Below are 16,609 nucleotides of genomic sequence, written 5' to 3'. Positions count from 1 at the left end.
CATAAGTAACTTACATTATCTACAAAAATGCGGTTATCATACAGCTTTAAATGAAATTAATTTTATGCATTTTTTTTCATACATTTTTTCATGAAATTTAACATATTTTATTTTATATATAATTTTCTAACTTTCGATACATGTATTTTTGTAATTTTATTCCAACGACAAGAATTTTCTTTCCTGTAATTTATGGATTTAATACTCTTATCAAAGTTTTGTAAATTGATTTAATCATTTTTAGTTTGAACGAATTAGCCATTTTCTACGAATACTATTGACGAAATGCCATTATTTTAATATAATAATTTCCATTACATTTCAAGTTTTAAGTTAATGTGCCATTTTTTCGTTGTGCTTTTATATCATGAAATTCTATTTGATTTATAATGAAACAATCTCGTAATACAAAAAATGCTTATAATAGAAGTGATTTTCATATTACTTTCATGTGTCATATCTTCCGTCATTTCACTGGCTCTAATTTTCATGCATGAAATTGCACCTTTTTTCAATAAGTAGGTTCTTTCACTAAAAAATATAATGCCGATAAAAATCAATAATTACTGAAATATTTTAAATTTTTGTACAGAACGTTTTTAAACAAAACAAATTAATAATACATAAAAAAAATCAATAAAAATAAGAAATGTATTCTGCATTGTACTCTCACTTTTTCTTTAATATGGCATGCTTAAAAAAAGCTTGTAATTTAATCTAGAAAAGATAGAAGGCATTAAAATTTTGAAACGTGTGATGTCCCTGCATGTTTAATTTTCTTTCTGGAAGACAATTTAACTTAATCTAATTTGTTAAGATAAATGAGCTTAAAAGCTCTTTTAATATAAGATTAATATAATAACCGTACGCTGCATGAGCATAATGCTACGTATAATTTTGAAATGAAATAACACAAAATTTTCCAATTTTTCTTTCGTATGTCGCAAAATAAAAGAAAAGAAGCTACGATTATTTTGTGTTAAAAGCATTAACAAACAATTCGTGTGGTTATTTTCATAAATTGTTAATTTATAAATATCATGATTATACATATGTTGATGACATTATTTTACTATAATTGTTTTTTATCATCAAATTATGTGAGATTTTCTGTATCTTTAAAGCCACCATTTTATATTTATGCAATAACTTAATATTTCTATGCATACTTCACAAAAATCACGAAAATTTAAGAAGAAAAATTGTATTTTTATGTTAGAGTGTACGCGAATCAGGTTTCGAATAGGTCGTGGAAATATTCGGAATGGCGGAATCGCCCTCGAAGTCCCACCTTCCCATTCGTCCTCGATGACAACTACAACTCTTCTCGTCAATACTAGAAATACTGGAAATACTGGATTTTTCACGGAGAGCATGCTGTCGTTTATTATGATCGGTGCCACATAGTCTACGGCTGTTTTCCTTGTTATCCTTCTTCTTCTCCTCAGTTTCTGTCCAGAAACTCCGACAATTTAACATTTTCTTTGTTACGTAACGATTGCCGAGAAATTCGAATGTTAATGTATCCCACGCCTGTCGATACCATGAATACCTGCGTATTGGAATATGGTCAAGCGTATTCTACTGTTCAACTTGATCCATGGTCGTTAACGTGACAGCTGTTAAGCGGTGTCAGCCAAACGTTAGTATGACTAACTTTGCAATTATGTAAACAGCAATCGCGGCGAATTGAATACTCATTAATGCTCTGAGTTGAAAGCTGAATGATGTACGATGCACGAGATTGAAAAATTAATCATCACTCTAACGATATGGGCACGTATGGAGTGTCCTAAGTTTTTCTCGACCGAGTTTGGGTATCCTCTATAAATGTATTCTATAAATACAATTGTATTCTGTAAATATAAATAAAGCTATATTTGATAAATATAGATTTATTTTGTAACTATAAATATAGATGTACTCTATAAGCGTAATCTATAAATATTTATAAACATATATATAAACATAGATGTAATTTAGTAATACAAAATATTGTGACATGATGTCAAAATTGACTTGTATCTTTCCATCAGTTGGTATTTATAATGTATTGCATACTTCTAATAAATTGATATTCGTGGATCATATTGATTTGCATGCCAACCTATCAGAAACATGCGGTATCCGTACATTAATTTCTCGGCAACATTGCTTGCGGCAATCGCAGGCATATTGGTTAATAAAAAAAAGCAACAACCAAATAAGAAAACACGACAAATATTGAATTACAGTTAAGTCAGTCTTAAAGTATTGTCTGATCCAATTTGTGGATCAAAACCATTTATCTCCGTTAGTTAAAACGGCAAGAACATTCTCGGTTATCTGATATTAATTCTTTTTGATAAAAATCTATACGTGTGCGAAATTATAACAGCGGTTTCATCGCATTTGAAAGCCACTTTCAACGCACCTTCATAATTTCTTGGGACACAAATTAATTTTCGAGAAACGCTTGCATGTGTATGGCCCGTATTCGGTCAAGTATTCATTTGAAGCTTCCGTGGCAGTCATACCAATGCAATTAAGCCGCGAAATTCGAGTCGACTGCGTTTGCTGCATCGTGCTGCACATTATGACTTGATGTATATCGCACTGAATACCGGATGATAAATGTACAGAAGCATCGTGCAAATTTTGCTTTACGATCAAAGCGAAACTTCTTACAAGAGGAGCGCACGCCCCTTGGGACACCGATTTCATTCAAACTTTGTACAGTTGCAGAAAACATCAGATGCAATAACTTTGCAAAACGATAACGCATTACTCCAAAGAGAAATTTATGTTTAAAGTAATTTTTGAAATATTGTAATATATAACTGAAGAAATATACAATATTTTTTTAAAGCGCTTATACTTTTACTGTATCGTGTCTATTTTTAAAGTACAGAAAGAAATGGCGGTTTTTAAAAACTTCTATAAGTTAGTATTTACTGATTTTCAATTTATATTTGCCAATATGAGTAACAGCGACAATATTTGTTATTTTATATCTATAGAATTTTTAGTTATTCGCCATTGTGAAAATTTAAATAATTCAGCAATTAAAGTAACTTAGAATTATTTTCAAAATTATCCAAATTTTATATTGTGCATCTGTTATTGGTAAACCATAGACAAAATTTCGAAATTTTTAATTACCTTATTAACAATTAAGTGATTAGCTTACAATCGACAAATGTGTATTTTTTTATTAAGAATTAAATTGTTAGTAGAATGATTTTCGAGTAGAAAATAGAAGTGTAGTTATTAATTTAAATTGGGCAAATTGAGAATTGAAATTCACATTTAATAAGAAGATTTTCCAATTAAGGTTTAGCTTGCAATCATTAATAAGAACCGCTAATTACAAAAAATGGGATTTGTATGTAAAGATTAATTTTAATCCTTCATTCCAATTTTTTCTAATTGATAATTAAAATTTAACGCTTCATTAAGTTATCTAATCTTTTAGACAACAATAGTATGTTTTAATAATTTCGTGCTTATTAATTTAATTTGTTTTAATTTGATTAATGAAATGCTGTTGATCCATATACTGTTAATTGATTTCCGTTGCTAATTATTGATGACCTGTTCATTAATAAGAGTATATAAATACTATAAACAATAAGTTTTAGCAATAATATTTAAAAATAAAAAGACATGAAACATGTCAGAAATAATAATAAAAACGATAATATTCTATAGAAGGTTAACTGATAATTCAAATTCAATTGGTAATTAAGTATAATTAACGATTCAAATTCAATTTAAGAAATAAATTTAAATTTTCAATCAGTAGTATCGTAATTAACATAACACATTGATGAATAAAATTGGATTCTTATCATAATTATCTCTTATTTATTCAAAAAATGTAATAACTGTGTTACGGCACTGACATCGATGTTAATAATCAATTGAAGCAAATTAGCATGTTTGTATTTCAGTATCTATATTTATGTGTATTGTATAAAACAATATGGAATGTTTTATCAGCTGGAACATATTATCTAACACGCTTTCGCTCGCTGGGGGCTCTCCGCTCCCAAACCCCTGTTAGTCACCTTTCGGCACTTTTGACAATTTTACTGTGGGTTTTGGCTAGTTTTACCAAAGTATGATTCTCTGACAAGAAGTCGTATCTAGCACGATTTGATTTGTACATTGGCATACGTTAGTGAGTGATCAGGATGGTGTTTCATAGCATTTTGATTTTACTAATCATGAACAAACTAGTGCAATAGGTATATATATTTTACCTATACATATATATTATCATTGCTCACATTATCATCATGATTATTATATCTTTATTACTACTATAACTATACAGGTTCATTTCATCAAAGTATCTTTGCATTAGCGAACATGCGAAAGCACCTGTCAATTCTACATTAAACACCACGTTTGTTAATCTAGTAAACAACGTTTCACATTTCACAGTCTACATACTTTCTCAAAAATTATCCACCTATGCTTATTATGATCTGTTTAATCATATAGTATTGAATTGTGATTTACCTTCCTCAATGTCGCAGACTTGAGACGGTAAAAAGAGGAAATCGGGAAACGTGGAAATTAAGAGCAACGACAGATAACACGCCCTCGGCTGTAAATAATAACCCAGTTGCGTACGAGGTGCATGCGGTGAGCCACTGCAACGAGTTGCATAATGCAAATGCATCTCGTGTTACAGAATATAGGTAACCAGAAACACCGGCGGCAGCAATAACGTTGGAAATGTTCATTATCCGTTCTCCTTAATTCGAATGGGTTATTATTGGCCTGTCACTGAAACCGCGCACTCTGCAACCATATCTCAAGGAACAGGGACAAAAGTCAAAATTTAAACCTTATTGGATTGTATCTCTTGAAACATACATGATTCATAGAATGATAGTATAACTTATCTTATAGTAAGTCGTCTTTACAAAATCAACTGTAAGACATTCTTATAATAACCTGTAAAAAGTCATTCTAATCTGTGAAGTAGTTTTTATAAAATAAATTTTTAGGACTTCCGTAATATCCAAATATTGTCATTGCATAATGTCCAGTTTGTTACGTTTAATTATAAATATAATCTAATAAAATGTCATTTCTTTAGCAGAAATTATGATAAGTAATATAATTTTCTTGGCAAAATGTAACAATACTAATGCTTAACTACCATAGTGAAACGGAGGTAAATTAATTGGAGATAATCGAGGAGCACTTTTCACAAATAAAATTACGAACATTTTGTGTACTGTATGAGGTACTTTGCGACGCAATAATTAAACCCTTGACGATCATAAGCATAGTAATACATTAAACGATTCATGAAACATTGTGAAATTTACTACCAGGTTTTTAAATGAAAATAAACAAAAGTATTACCTGCAGTTCACTCAAAACAAAATATGGCTTAAAACCTGTATTCGTCAGAGGCTAAATTATTATCCAGATTAACTCTTATCTGATTAGGTTAAATATTCGTTTGGCGAGTATTATCATTCAGTGAAATATGAACACAATCCAATTCATATGTGAAACATTACGTAGAATTTTTAGAAATTTAATCTAAAAATAAACTATATTTACTATTTATAAAAATCGTTGATAAATCGCAATAAATTCTGCCTGTCTACCAAAGTTATATCGATAGGCCACATTCAAATAAGGATTAACCCTTTCACTACAAAGAGCGAGATATCCGAGTTTCAAGATGTCGTAAATACAATCAAATGGACAACATATCATACTACCATAATTTCGTCTACATGATGCTGCGGACGAGACATTTCGCACCGCAATTTTTGTTACATGATGAATATCACGAAACAATGACTAATTCATATATCTAGTCGAGATATATCGCCTATTTTCGTTATTCATGTGAAGCATTTCTTATGATAATTCGAAACAAATAATTAACTTGTAAGACATTTTGTCGTTGATGAAATTGATTAAACATTTTTACTCTCGTAAATAAAGAATATGCTATATTTTTATGTACATGAATTTTATTTTTATTTTGAACAAATTGATTGAAAACACCGTGTACTACGTAATGAAATAGTACAAGTGTTGCAAAAATCATTTTAAAATATGTTCCTTCCATCATTAATTTTTTGTACAAACATACCATTTTCTGCAATCAATGTGTGCTATTTTTAATATTTTTTTGCAATTTTACGACATGAGAAAGAGCTGGACAGTTTGATTTATATGTATAACATGTGTAGCACATTTTAATTCACCTGATAAAATAATTCACCTGATTATGAAAGTATGTATATATTTCGTCGAGTCTGTACTCGCAGATTTTACTAATGCAAACATTTAAACAAATTATGTTTCTTGCTAGCAGTGAAATTAACCATTCAAGAATATATTATTCAACCATAAACGGCCAGCACTTTCTGTCGAGTATAAATTAGGAGCAGAAATGGCAAGAAAAAAGATTTTTGACGTTGTGTCACTTAAAGGAATATTATTAACGTTTCACAACGAAAGATAGGAATCATGAACTAGACTCTACTCTACAATCTGTCCGCCATAATTTATATTCACCACTAATTATCTTGTATATGTATTCCTTATCTGTCAGAAACGATCCATCGCATCTCATGCTTTCAATTTGTACTGCTACTAATAGTAACCTCCGTCGCGTGGGACCGTACTCCATAATCACGCGAAATTTATTTGCATACGATAAATTATGAGAAGATCACTAACGATTACACTGCGTGCCACCAATTGATATCTCATGGATGTAATAGCAAACGTTAATTGTAAAAATTTTCTTCCGGCTGTAACCGTGTTATTACATTGCTGCATATTAAGTGGTTGATTTGAAAATCTTAAAAATTTGACGTGATTTGATGATATTAAGGTACTGATAATATACTCATCGGTTTAAGATTCAAGCTTTGATTAATAAACATGTTTTTGATTAATAAACATTTAAACTTCTGAATTTCTAAAGTTTTGAATATCTAGAGTATTACATTTTTAAATTTTCGCTCCTTTAAATTAACAAATTTTTATCCCTTTACATTTAAGAATTTAGTAGTTTAAAAATTTGCTAATTTGGAATTTGGAATTTTCATTATTTTCCAATTTTTAAGCGCAATACTTTCATACTTCTAAATTTCTAAATTACCAAATTTCTAAATAACCAAATTTCTAAATAACCAAATTGTTAAATTTTGAAACTTTTAAATTTCCAACGGTTTAAGTATCTAAATCTCTAAGTGTATGAATGTATCTAAATAAATAAGTTTATAGATTTATAAATGCAAATAAGTAAATTTCTGAATTTGTAAAGTAAAACTAAAACTTCTATATTTTTGAATATTCAAGTTTCATTAAGAGATTTTCACATTGTCAAATTTCTAAATTATTAGGTTCTGAATTTCCATAAATTTTTCATACCTTATTAATGCACACTCATCCTAATTTATCTATCACTGACTTAAAACAGATTGCGAACAAAATACGTAATTATTTAATTATCCAATAGTTGATACTAAATAAAATTTGACTAATGTGTTTATTTTTTGCATGTTATAGGTTACCACAGCTTGCCGTTTTAGCGAAGATTTTGTGCCTCCTGATGGTAAGTGTCCAAAACAGCTTAATATTAAAAAGAATAACACCGTTTCGTTTCTTAGAATCATTAATCACGTCGAGCAAATTTACATTATATACATAGTACGAAAATTTAACCCTCAAATATTGTAGTATTGTTAAATTTTGAGTGACGCAAAACTTAATATCCCCAAAATAGTTTGACGTAGAGCGATGATTTTGCAATCAATATTTTCCTTCAACTTCAAGCTATATTCCCCTTTTGTACTATCTGTAGTAATTTAAAACTAGATGTAATTTTGCAAACATTCGCATAAAAATTCATTTGTATAAAAATGTAGTTCTCTGACCTCTTTAATTAAATTTTTTCTTAAACATTTCTTATGATGCTCAAAATCAACTAAAAAACAGTTAAACGCAGCATTTGTCCTAGTTTCGCTTAAATATAGTGAACTATAACGTACGAAGTGGTTCCATTATTTCGTCCAAGCCCAGTAGAGGTCCAAAATAAAAGCACGAAACAGTTGTACATATGTGCAGAGAACAGAGATACGATCGTTCTAGTTTCTTGCGATTACATCGAAAAAAGAATTCCTGCTGTCCGGGGTGTTTTCGCTTTGCGTTCATAGTTCCAGGGAAATATTGCTGGCCTAGATTCGTCGCCTCTAACGAGCCGTGTAAAATTTGAACGAGGGCTTTGGCCACGTTCGCGAGGATTCCGTGAAGTTTTGCATACTTTACTAGTTCGATGGATGTGTAAGCATAATATATAGGTGCCAGGTCTTTGTACAGGAATGGTGACTAGGTCAGATCAGAGATACCCGTTCGCGAAGAAATGCTCGAACTTCCGTAGAATCGCGTGCCGAAACTCGATTTACTAACTGTTAAATTGCCAATTATGTTTTTACTTACCTTACCTTACACAGATCAACACTTAGACAGGCATATCCATTAAAATTGTGAAACGATTTTTCATTTTATGTTGGTAACATGGAATATCTTTATGCGTTTCTATACCGTGCATTTGTTTTATCATGGTAGAATATCGTACTTTTATGTAGAACTATTTGGTTGCATAACGTGATTATACAACGTAATTTTTAAGGCTTATAAACATTTAAAATATAGCTTATTGTTTAATATTTATGTTTTCTTCAATTAAATCTGTAATATTATATTGCAGTCGTGGTGATTCCTTTTGTGTACATATACCAAAAATTTTCCAGTATTTTACACGTTGATTACGGTTCGGGAAATTTATTAAAGTAATGGAAATGTTCTATTTATATAACATTTTCGTTTACAAATTCAAATACCTTATTTTTATCGATGTCTTTATTGTATTACAAAAGAAAACTACTAGTGATGTTAGAAGTGTGCTGATCTACAAAATAAATATACCGAATGCAAGGGGACCTGTGAAAATTCATTAAAAAAGCTTCTAAAATACATTTGAAATATTACATTATATCGTTGAAATTTTCTATTCTTATTGTTATAAATAAGTAGCATTTCGTTTGTATAACGCTAAATCACACGTATCGGTCATTTTTACTAATTCATACGTTGATCGTTAGTGAAGCACGTTAAATTTATACTCCTGATAGCATTGCTTCTTTGCATCTTTGTATTTCTAGTTTTAGTACCAAACATTTATAATAGTTATTCCATAACTGATAACTGACAACGAGCACAAGTTATTACGGTTGAGACCTATGATCAATGCATCCTGTACGATAAGGAAGGACGATTGGAACAGAATTATCTGGAGTAGATTTAAATTGCGTTTAAATAAATTTATGTATCCTTGATACCGGTTGTGAGCCGCGCAATAAATGGATTGTCAATTCGATAAATAATTAAAAGAGCAGTTGGTGCGATTGAAATAAATTTAGCTGTTTCTCGGATAGTAAACGCAGATGGCAACAATTAAGTGAAAATTTAACGAATAACTAAGGTATTGGTATCTGAATGACCTTTAATTTATAATTGGAATCGTTGATTCGCGACCTTCATAATGATGCCGTTGAATTAATTAGAGAACGGAGACTTCGTCGTTATGTGCACATACATGTGCAATACTGCAATGCGGCTACGCAGAAGTGCATACGTTGCGTGCAGCAACCTCATTGTCATAAAAAAGTTTCAACCACAGCCGTATGTTTAGCATTTAAAGGATAGCAGAGATAGTAGTAGTATAGTAGCGGTGGTCAGACTTATCCGCACTTTCAAACGTGGTCGGGTTCCAGGAGAAATTGAAGTAGTCTCACCATAAGCAGTCTGTCACTTGATTCTGTTAAAGAAATTAACACTTTGGCGGTCGGTGTTATGTATTCATAATTTGAATACTTCAATATTTATAGCGTTATAATACGAACACGAGTAATTGTAATGTATCCAGGTATTGGTTTATTAGTAATTTAGCAGTGTATCCACATATCAGTTCACTAATAATTTTGCGGTGTATCCAAGTATAGTTTCATCAGTAATATCAAATTTACAAATAGTGACAATACTCTTATTAAAACATAAAAATTTCTTAGTTGTCAGAATCATATCATTTAGTAATAATAGTACGAAACGAGTTGATTCTATGATTAATAGCCTGTTAATATTAAAAATATTTTGAACGGCTTATACAGTTATTTCTGGCAAACTTTAAACTTCAAATTAGCATAGAATGAGTGTCAGTTTATAGTATGTGTATATCATTAAACTGTTTCAAATTTTTGATGTTTCGAACCAATTCGTTAATCTGATAAATGTTGTTTTATATCAAAACGTATATCATTTTGTTGTGAATTTGTGGTTCTTGTTTGATTACAATAACTAGCATCGTAAATTAAAAAATGTGAAATTTATTTTGAGATATTTTAAGCTTGTCTTGAGACATTTTATGTGCAAGCAGATTAACATCTCTCTATAACAAATGTCAAGCTATACCAACTCTGTTTAAAAAATCAAAGATTAATAAATAAATAAATTTCCTTAAAGTATCATGTGATTCTGGCTATATGTAATAAAAGAAACAAATTACGTCTAATTTAACACGGTAGATACTTTGGTATTTTTTTCTGTCACCATAAATTGTACCTGTCCAGCTGAGATTTTAATCGTCTCATTTTCGTTTCATTATACTTGTGATATTAAAGAGGTAATGAAGGATTGAATACTTTTATGATACTTTAAGTGTACAAAGCAACGAGGGCCCTAGTTGCCTGACTGAGTCTGCTCGTTTGGCCGTCATAACATTGTAACGGCGCCATTCGCGAAATAAAAAGAAGTGTCAGATTCTACGACCATTAATGGACAGCTCGTGTTCGCTCGTTAACAAATCTTACCGCTTCAGTATACAATCTTTTGTGGTCCCAGCTGTAACGACGTTCCTCTGTCTTTCTTCGATAACCACGGATTTTTACTCCCGCAAGAGAATCGCAAAAAAGATCCGCTACGGAACGACTCGACGAATGATTCGATGCCGTGATATGTGAATCGATCGTAAAAATGTTCTTGCTAGCGGTCGTGAAGGAGTTGCGATGTCTTTAACGATTTCGCGTTTAGTCGTCGAGCTGGAAACACGCCTGGCGGATCGTTCTTTCATCCTTTTGAAAATGCTGAAAGTTAATGATCCCATCAGAACCTGGTACCATCAATTTGTTATTCTATAAACACCGTTTAAAATATTAGCCTTACTTTTTGTATGCACAAAAATTAAAGATGAAAATGAATATTTTTGATAGGTAATTAATTATTTAGGTATAGATATTTTTGAAGAGTGCTACTGCGTATTTGATATTGTCTAAAAGCTTTTCATCAACGAAAACCTGACTTCTCTTAACCCTAACATCTGATTGTTATATGTATGTATCGTAAAAATATAACGCGTTTATTTCGCGCCTATGTAGATTCCTATAGCCTATATCTCTGTAATCGTCGATTCCTATGATGTAAATATCTATAATCATAGATTCCTATATCCCCTTTCTGGACTTCTCGGTGCCCAGATCTCTATATTATATACGGATAATTATATACCTAGGTTACTATATTCCTATATCTTTAAATTTTTATCTTAGAATCTTAGACTAAAAATTGGAACATTACTTTTGATATACCTAAAAATTATATGAAATGAATATTCGTATTAAACTAACAATGACATGTATTCATTGGGTGCGAATTTTGAACAGTAACACTATTTGACATTTATTATGCGATATGTATCGTTTTAGGTCATTAACGCGTCAAATGCTGTGAGAATCACTGATGACTGGAATTACCAACATAACATAACTCAACTGCACAACTACAGAATTAAAAGAGAAAGAATAAATGTACGCAATGTGAATATTATGCTAATATTGTGGACACGTATCTACTGTCGAATAATGCCAGTAATGTTAAACTGAAAATTTAAATTGTGAAATTGCATCAACATCTCTTCAGCAAACGATATGGTATTGTGTTTTACTGCATATGTTTATTTTTACCATAGCAGTTAACTTGTTAATAAGCCATATTACTGTGTCGTAATAAATATGACAAATCTACTGCGATACCCAACCTAACATAACTAACATTCAAACGTAATATGTAAACAGATATACATACATTATATGTATTAGTATATACAGGGTGTTCGGCTACTGGTGGGCATAATTTTAGGGGGTGGTAGCTGGGGTGATTCTGAACAACTTTTTCCTTTACCAAAATGCTGGTTAAAGCTTAGTTTTTGAATCATTAATGAAAAACACTGACTAATCAGAGCGCGAGAATAGCGCGCGCTCAGATGCGAGAGCGACGGGTGCAAGCGTGACAGTTGACCCTGGTCGTGAACAAACAAATCGCGCGATATCGGTAACATAGTTACCATCATCGGTAATACGTCAGCCGGTAAGTAGTTATAAAATTCACAACTATTAATAAGTATAAATTTATTAACGAAACTAATTGTATGGATTAAGCGAAAATAAAGGTAAAGATCAAGCGCAGTTTTTTTTAGATAATTAAAAAAAATGACTATTTGTTTAACGACATAAAATGAAAGAATACTCGGACACTTACCTCATGAGTGAATTTACGATGCGAGAATTCTTCATTAATTTTGAAGTATATCGTCGTATGACAAGAAACCTATTTACTCGCTAAAATCCACAAGAGCATATCGATACCTGCTCTATGGGATTGTCAAGTAAAAAGGGTGACTTTCATATTTGATGTTTTCCGTATAATAATAGTACAATTTTCGGAACTCACACTAAACAAACACGCAATCACACAAGCATCCCGATTGTCCAGTCCTTATAGTATCGAAACGTTAAAAATACCCACCTCTTTTACACATCAATTCGTTTACGAAAGTTCCTCACCATGTACACATGACACATTATGCGCGATGAGTAATTCAAAGAAAAGAATCAGTTATTGCGAGATGTATTATTGCGATCGTACAACACGTATCGATAATATTAAATTTACTATAATGTTTGAAATGTGCACCATTCTCTTCTAAGCGCACCCGTTCGATTATCGACAACCAACTGACGTTTTGTATTTATTTATTTTATATTATATTATATTAATTTATTTATTTAGATAGAAATTTCACTTTGGAAAAATGATTTTCTGATTGCAGGTGGTGATGTGCGGGGCGGTACCGGCAATGGTGCGCTCCGTGAGTTTGTATTCGACTTGCAGCAGCGGCAATGTCACTGTAATAGGTCGTTCAATCAAGGCCATGGGACGCGATGATCAAAACGCACCCTACCGTAAGTAAGATTATAATCAATTATTAAAAATTCATATAAAATTAAGTACTCAGGTTACTGAGAAATATTTATGGCATTTATTAATAATAAAAGTCAATGTATAGCTCAAAAATATGTGCAAATCGAAGCGTGACTTCTTACGAGTCACAAACAATCCCTAATGTATTATTTCATAATTCGCACATCTACATGTCCTAAGTATTTCTTGAGTAAACTATTGATAATTAATTTAACTATTATGATATGAAATCTTGAATCTTTGTTCAATTTGCGAACCTTAAGCCAGATTGGACTATTTTTTTCATTTGGATACAAATATGAATTTACACAAATATGTATGATAAAGTATGTATGTATTTAAAAATGTGTGCATATGATAAACATACAAATTCGATTGCGTTCCAAGAAAATGTAATCTGACTTTCGAAAATTGCAGATTAGATTAGGTTAGGTTCGTATTGATTCAACAAAATATAGTATTTTGTTGCATTCCTCGTATCACAAGGATTAGATATATCTTTCCAATGATTAGAAATAAATAATAATGTTGTAGATAAAAATTAGCTCTATAAGTCACGAAAGTCACAAGTTCCATACACCATTTTGTTACACACTTTATGACCAATTTCTGTTTTTATTCCTTATTTCGCCATTCATGACATACTGTTGCAAATACACATCATAAAATAATATACTATGAAATTCTTGTATTTTGCTAAATATAAATGAACAGTTTTCATTGTTTACAAAGTTAACGAAAACATTTTTCATTCTTTGTAATTTAAATTTCGTATTATGCTTTCTTAAAATATTGCTATTTTGCAATGTTATACTAATTCTTTCAGTTGAAAATATTACTCTATTTGTTTGTTATATATATTTATTATTTATTATTTGTTATGTTATTATTCGTTTTATGTTTATTATTTGTCGTATATATTTATTTGCTCAATAAATATATTCCTTTTCAGAATTGAAAACATGCAACAAAGATTTAATTTAAATAAACATTTATTTACTTTATTATCTATTTCCTTTACTTTCATTTATAATGTCGAGTAGCATCTTCAAAGTAATATATTTTCAATCTCAGAGAATTATTGGGTTAAATAGTGTCGAGCGATGCTTCTTCGGAAATTAAGGTTATGCATTTTTATACATCAGTGCATCAGAAGAGTGCAATTGCATCTTGTCTTCAGTCGATTGAGCAGCATAAAGCCTGACGTTATTATGAAGTTATTTGACTGTGCTAAATATTATTATCTGAAGTACCTTCATTTTGTTCCTTTCAAATTTCAATGAGCTTTTACCTATTAATAAACTATTATTACAAACTTTATTACATACGATGTTGAGCGTAAATAGATAATAGTGTAAAAGATATTTAATGTTTAAATTTGCAACATTACAAACTATTTAATTCACAAATTATCAAATTTCCAAATTTGCAAATGTCCAAATCCTCGGTTTTTGTATCACTAAATTTTAAACTGTTAAATTTGCAACTGATCAATTAATAAATTACTAAATTTCCAAAATTGCAAATTTGCAATTTTGCAACGTCAATTTTCAAATTTTCAAATTTTGATATTTCCAAGTTTCCAAATGTCATCATTTCCAAGTTCTCATGTTGTTCTTTCTTAAATCCCAAAACTTCCAGCTTTTCATGCCCCCAATCTTTCCAAATTTTCAAATTTCTAAATCTCCAGTTTCGTAAATTTTCAAATCTTCAGCTCCTAAAATTTCCAAATTTAAATTAAATTCTCCTATAAAAATCAGATTTGCTCCTAACGGACGTATTTCGAAAGGAAAATAATAAATATTGTAAGATAAAAATAAATTTTCTGATAAAACGTTTTTTAAACACTCAAAAACAAACATTTAATGATAAATCATGCAAACGTCATATGTATTTTCTAACTTTCCTTTATTAAAACTTTGGCTATTGAACTTGTTTTTAAGGAAATTTTTAAGTATCGTGATACGCAGTAAGGTCTTAAATTAAAGAATAGACTTCAAACTGAAGCTCAAATGTTAATATAATTATCATTATTACCGTAATTAATATCATTACAAGAAATGTTAATACAAATTCTTGTTTTGTTTTTAGCAAAATATTCTATACGGTCTTTGATAAATTTAACTACTTATTTATTGGGCTATCGTTCAATATTATTCCATGATGTACAATTTATCAAGCACGTTAGTAGAACTAAGTATTCACAGTAACTACATTACATCGAATTAGCAAAATCAAAATGTTACATCTATTTTATATTCAACAATCCTTTACTATGAAAATTGGTCTTAAACTTTAAATTGAAATATACTAAAAACTTGAGTAAGTTTTATCACATTTGAAGTGTGAGCGCGTCACGAATCAAACTCGTCAAAGTACAAGTTGTTAAATACAAACTTTTATAAAAGCAGCTACCGTAATAAAACTGGCTATTTTATGACTTGTTTCTTTATTAAAATAATCTGAAATTAACCTCATAGCTACGAATCACCATTAGCAATTAAAAATTGAGAGTGTAGTTATGATAAAATGAGGTCAACTACAGGACATCAGTGTTCGGACAACCTTGATATAAATGAATCGTCGCTTCGTGTGCGGTCATTGTACAGAACAGGTCGATCGGTTAATTGAATCAAATCGGGTAATCGTCTGACACGAGGCACTCGACCATGACGTTATCTCCTCTGATCGATAGTCTTGTAGACTAAAAAGGATTCCGAACGAAAGGGTAGCGCACTTCTCGAGGAAATAAACGTCCGAAGCTATGGCACTAAAGATCTTAATTTATAGCGATCCTTATCGATCGACCTGGGGTCAGAGCCCTTATCTCGTTCGCTTTCGCTACCATACACCACCGTAGGTCTCATCCTAGTCACGGTTTTATCTTTACGAACTAATAACCGAGTTATGTTCCTGGTATACGAACAGAAAGATTCGAAAGAAGTAAAAGAAAATGACCATTGAAGACATTCGATAAAATTCGACGTTGCTCCTTTTTGTGCTGATTGTTTTCGACCAAACGCTGTTTATCTCGCTGTTGAAGCTCGTATTTTTTTGCTTGCTTATTTATTGGGACCATTGTCTCAGGGTTTGCGAGGTTCATGGTCATTTTCTATAGAAATCGAATTTTAAACATATATGGCTTTACGAGAGAAAGTTTTGTACTCCTTCACGGTTTACTGTGGAACTGATGTCGTGTAGAGCAGTAAGGGACATAAACGCATGCAACTTTTAAATTGTTTGTTATGAAGATATTAATCTT

At 30.8% G+C, this 16,609-nt stretch overlaps 1 protein-coding gene across 4 annotated transcripts in view; it reads left to right on the top strand.

The window, feature by feature from the left end:
* LOC100880389 (fibroblast growth factor 8b) overlaps positions 1–16,609 on the top strand; it is a 144,037-nt gene that overhangs the window by 89,352 nt on the left and 38,076 nt on the right. For 2 of the 4 annotated variants that reach the window (XM_012291195.2, XM_012291196.2), the window contains exons 2-3: positions 7,543–7,588; positions 13,196–13,328. In XM_012291195.2, coding sequence (XP_012146585.1) covers positions 7,543–7,588; positions 13,196–13,328 — 179 coding nt within the window. Of the gene's footprint in view, positions 1–7,516; positions 7,589–13,195; positions 13,329–16,609 lie in introns of those variants that run through there. The other 2 variants (XM_012291194.2, XM_076535257.1) reach the window with 2 other exon arrangements.

The sequence above is a fragment of the Megachile rotundata genome, chromosome 9 (assembly GCF_050947335.1).
Source record: "Megachile rotundata isolate GNS110a chromosome 9, iyMegRotu1, whole genome shotgun sequence".
NCBI lineage: Eukaryota > Metazoa > Arthropoda > Insecta > Hymenoptera > Megachilidae > Megachile > Megachile rotundata.
The sequence above is the reverse complement of the archived record's forward strand: the minus strand, read 5'-3'. Positions and strand labels throughout refer to the sequence as shown.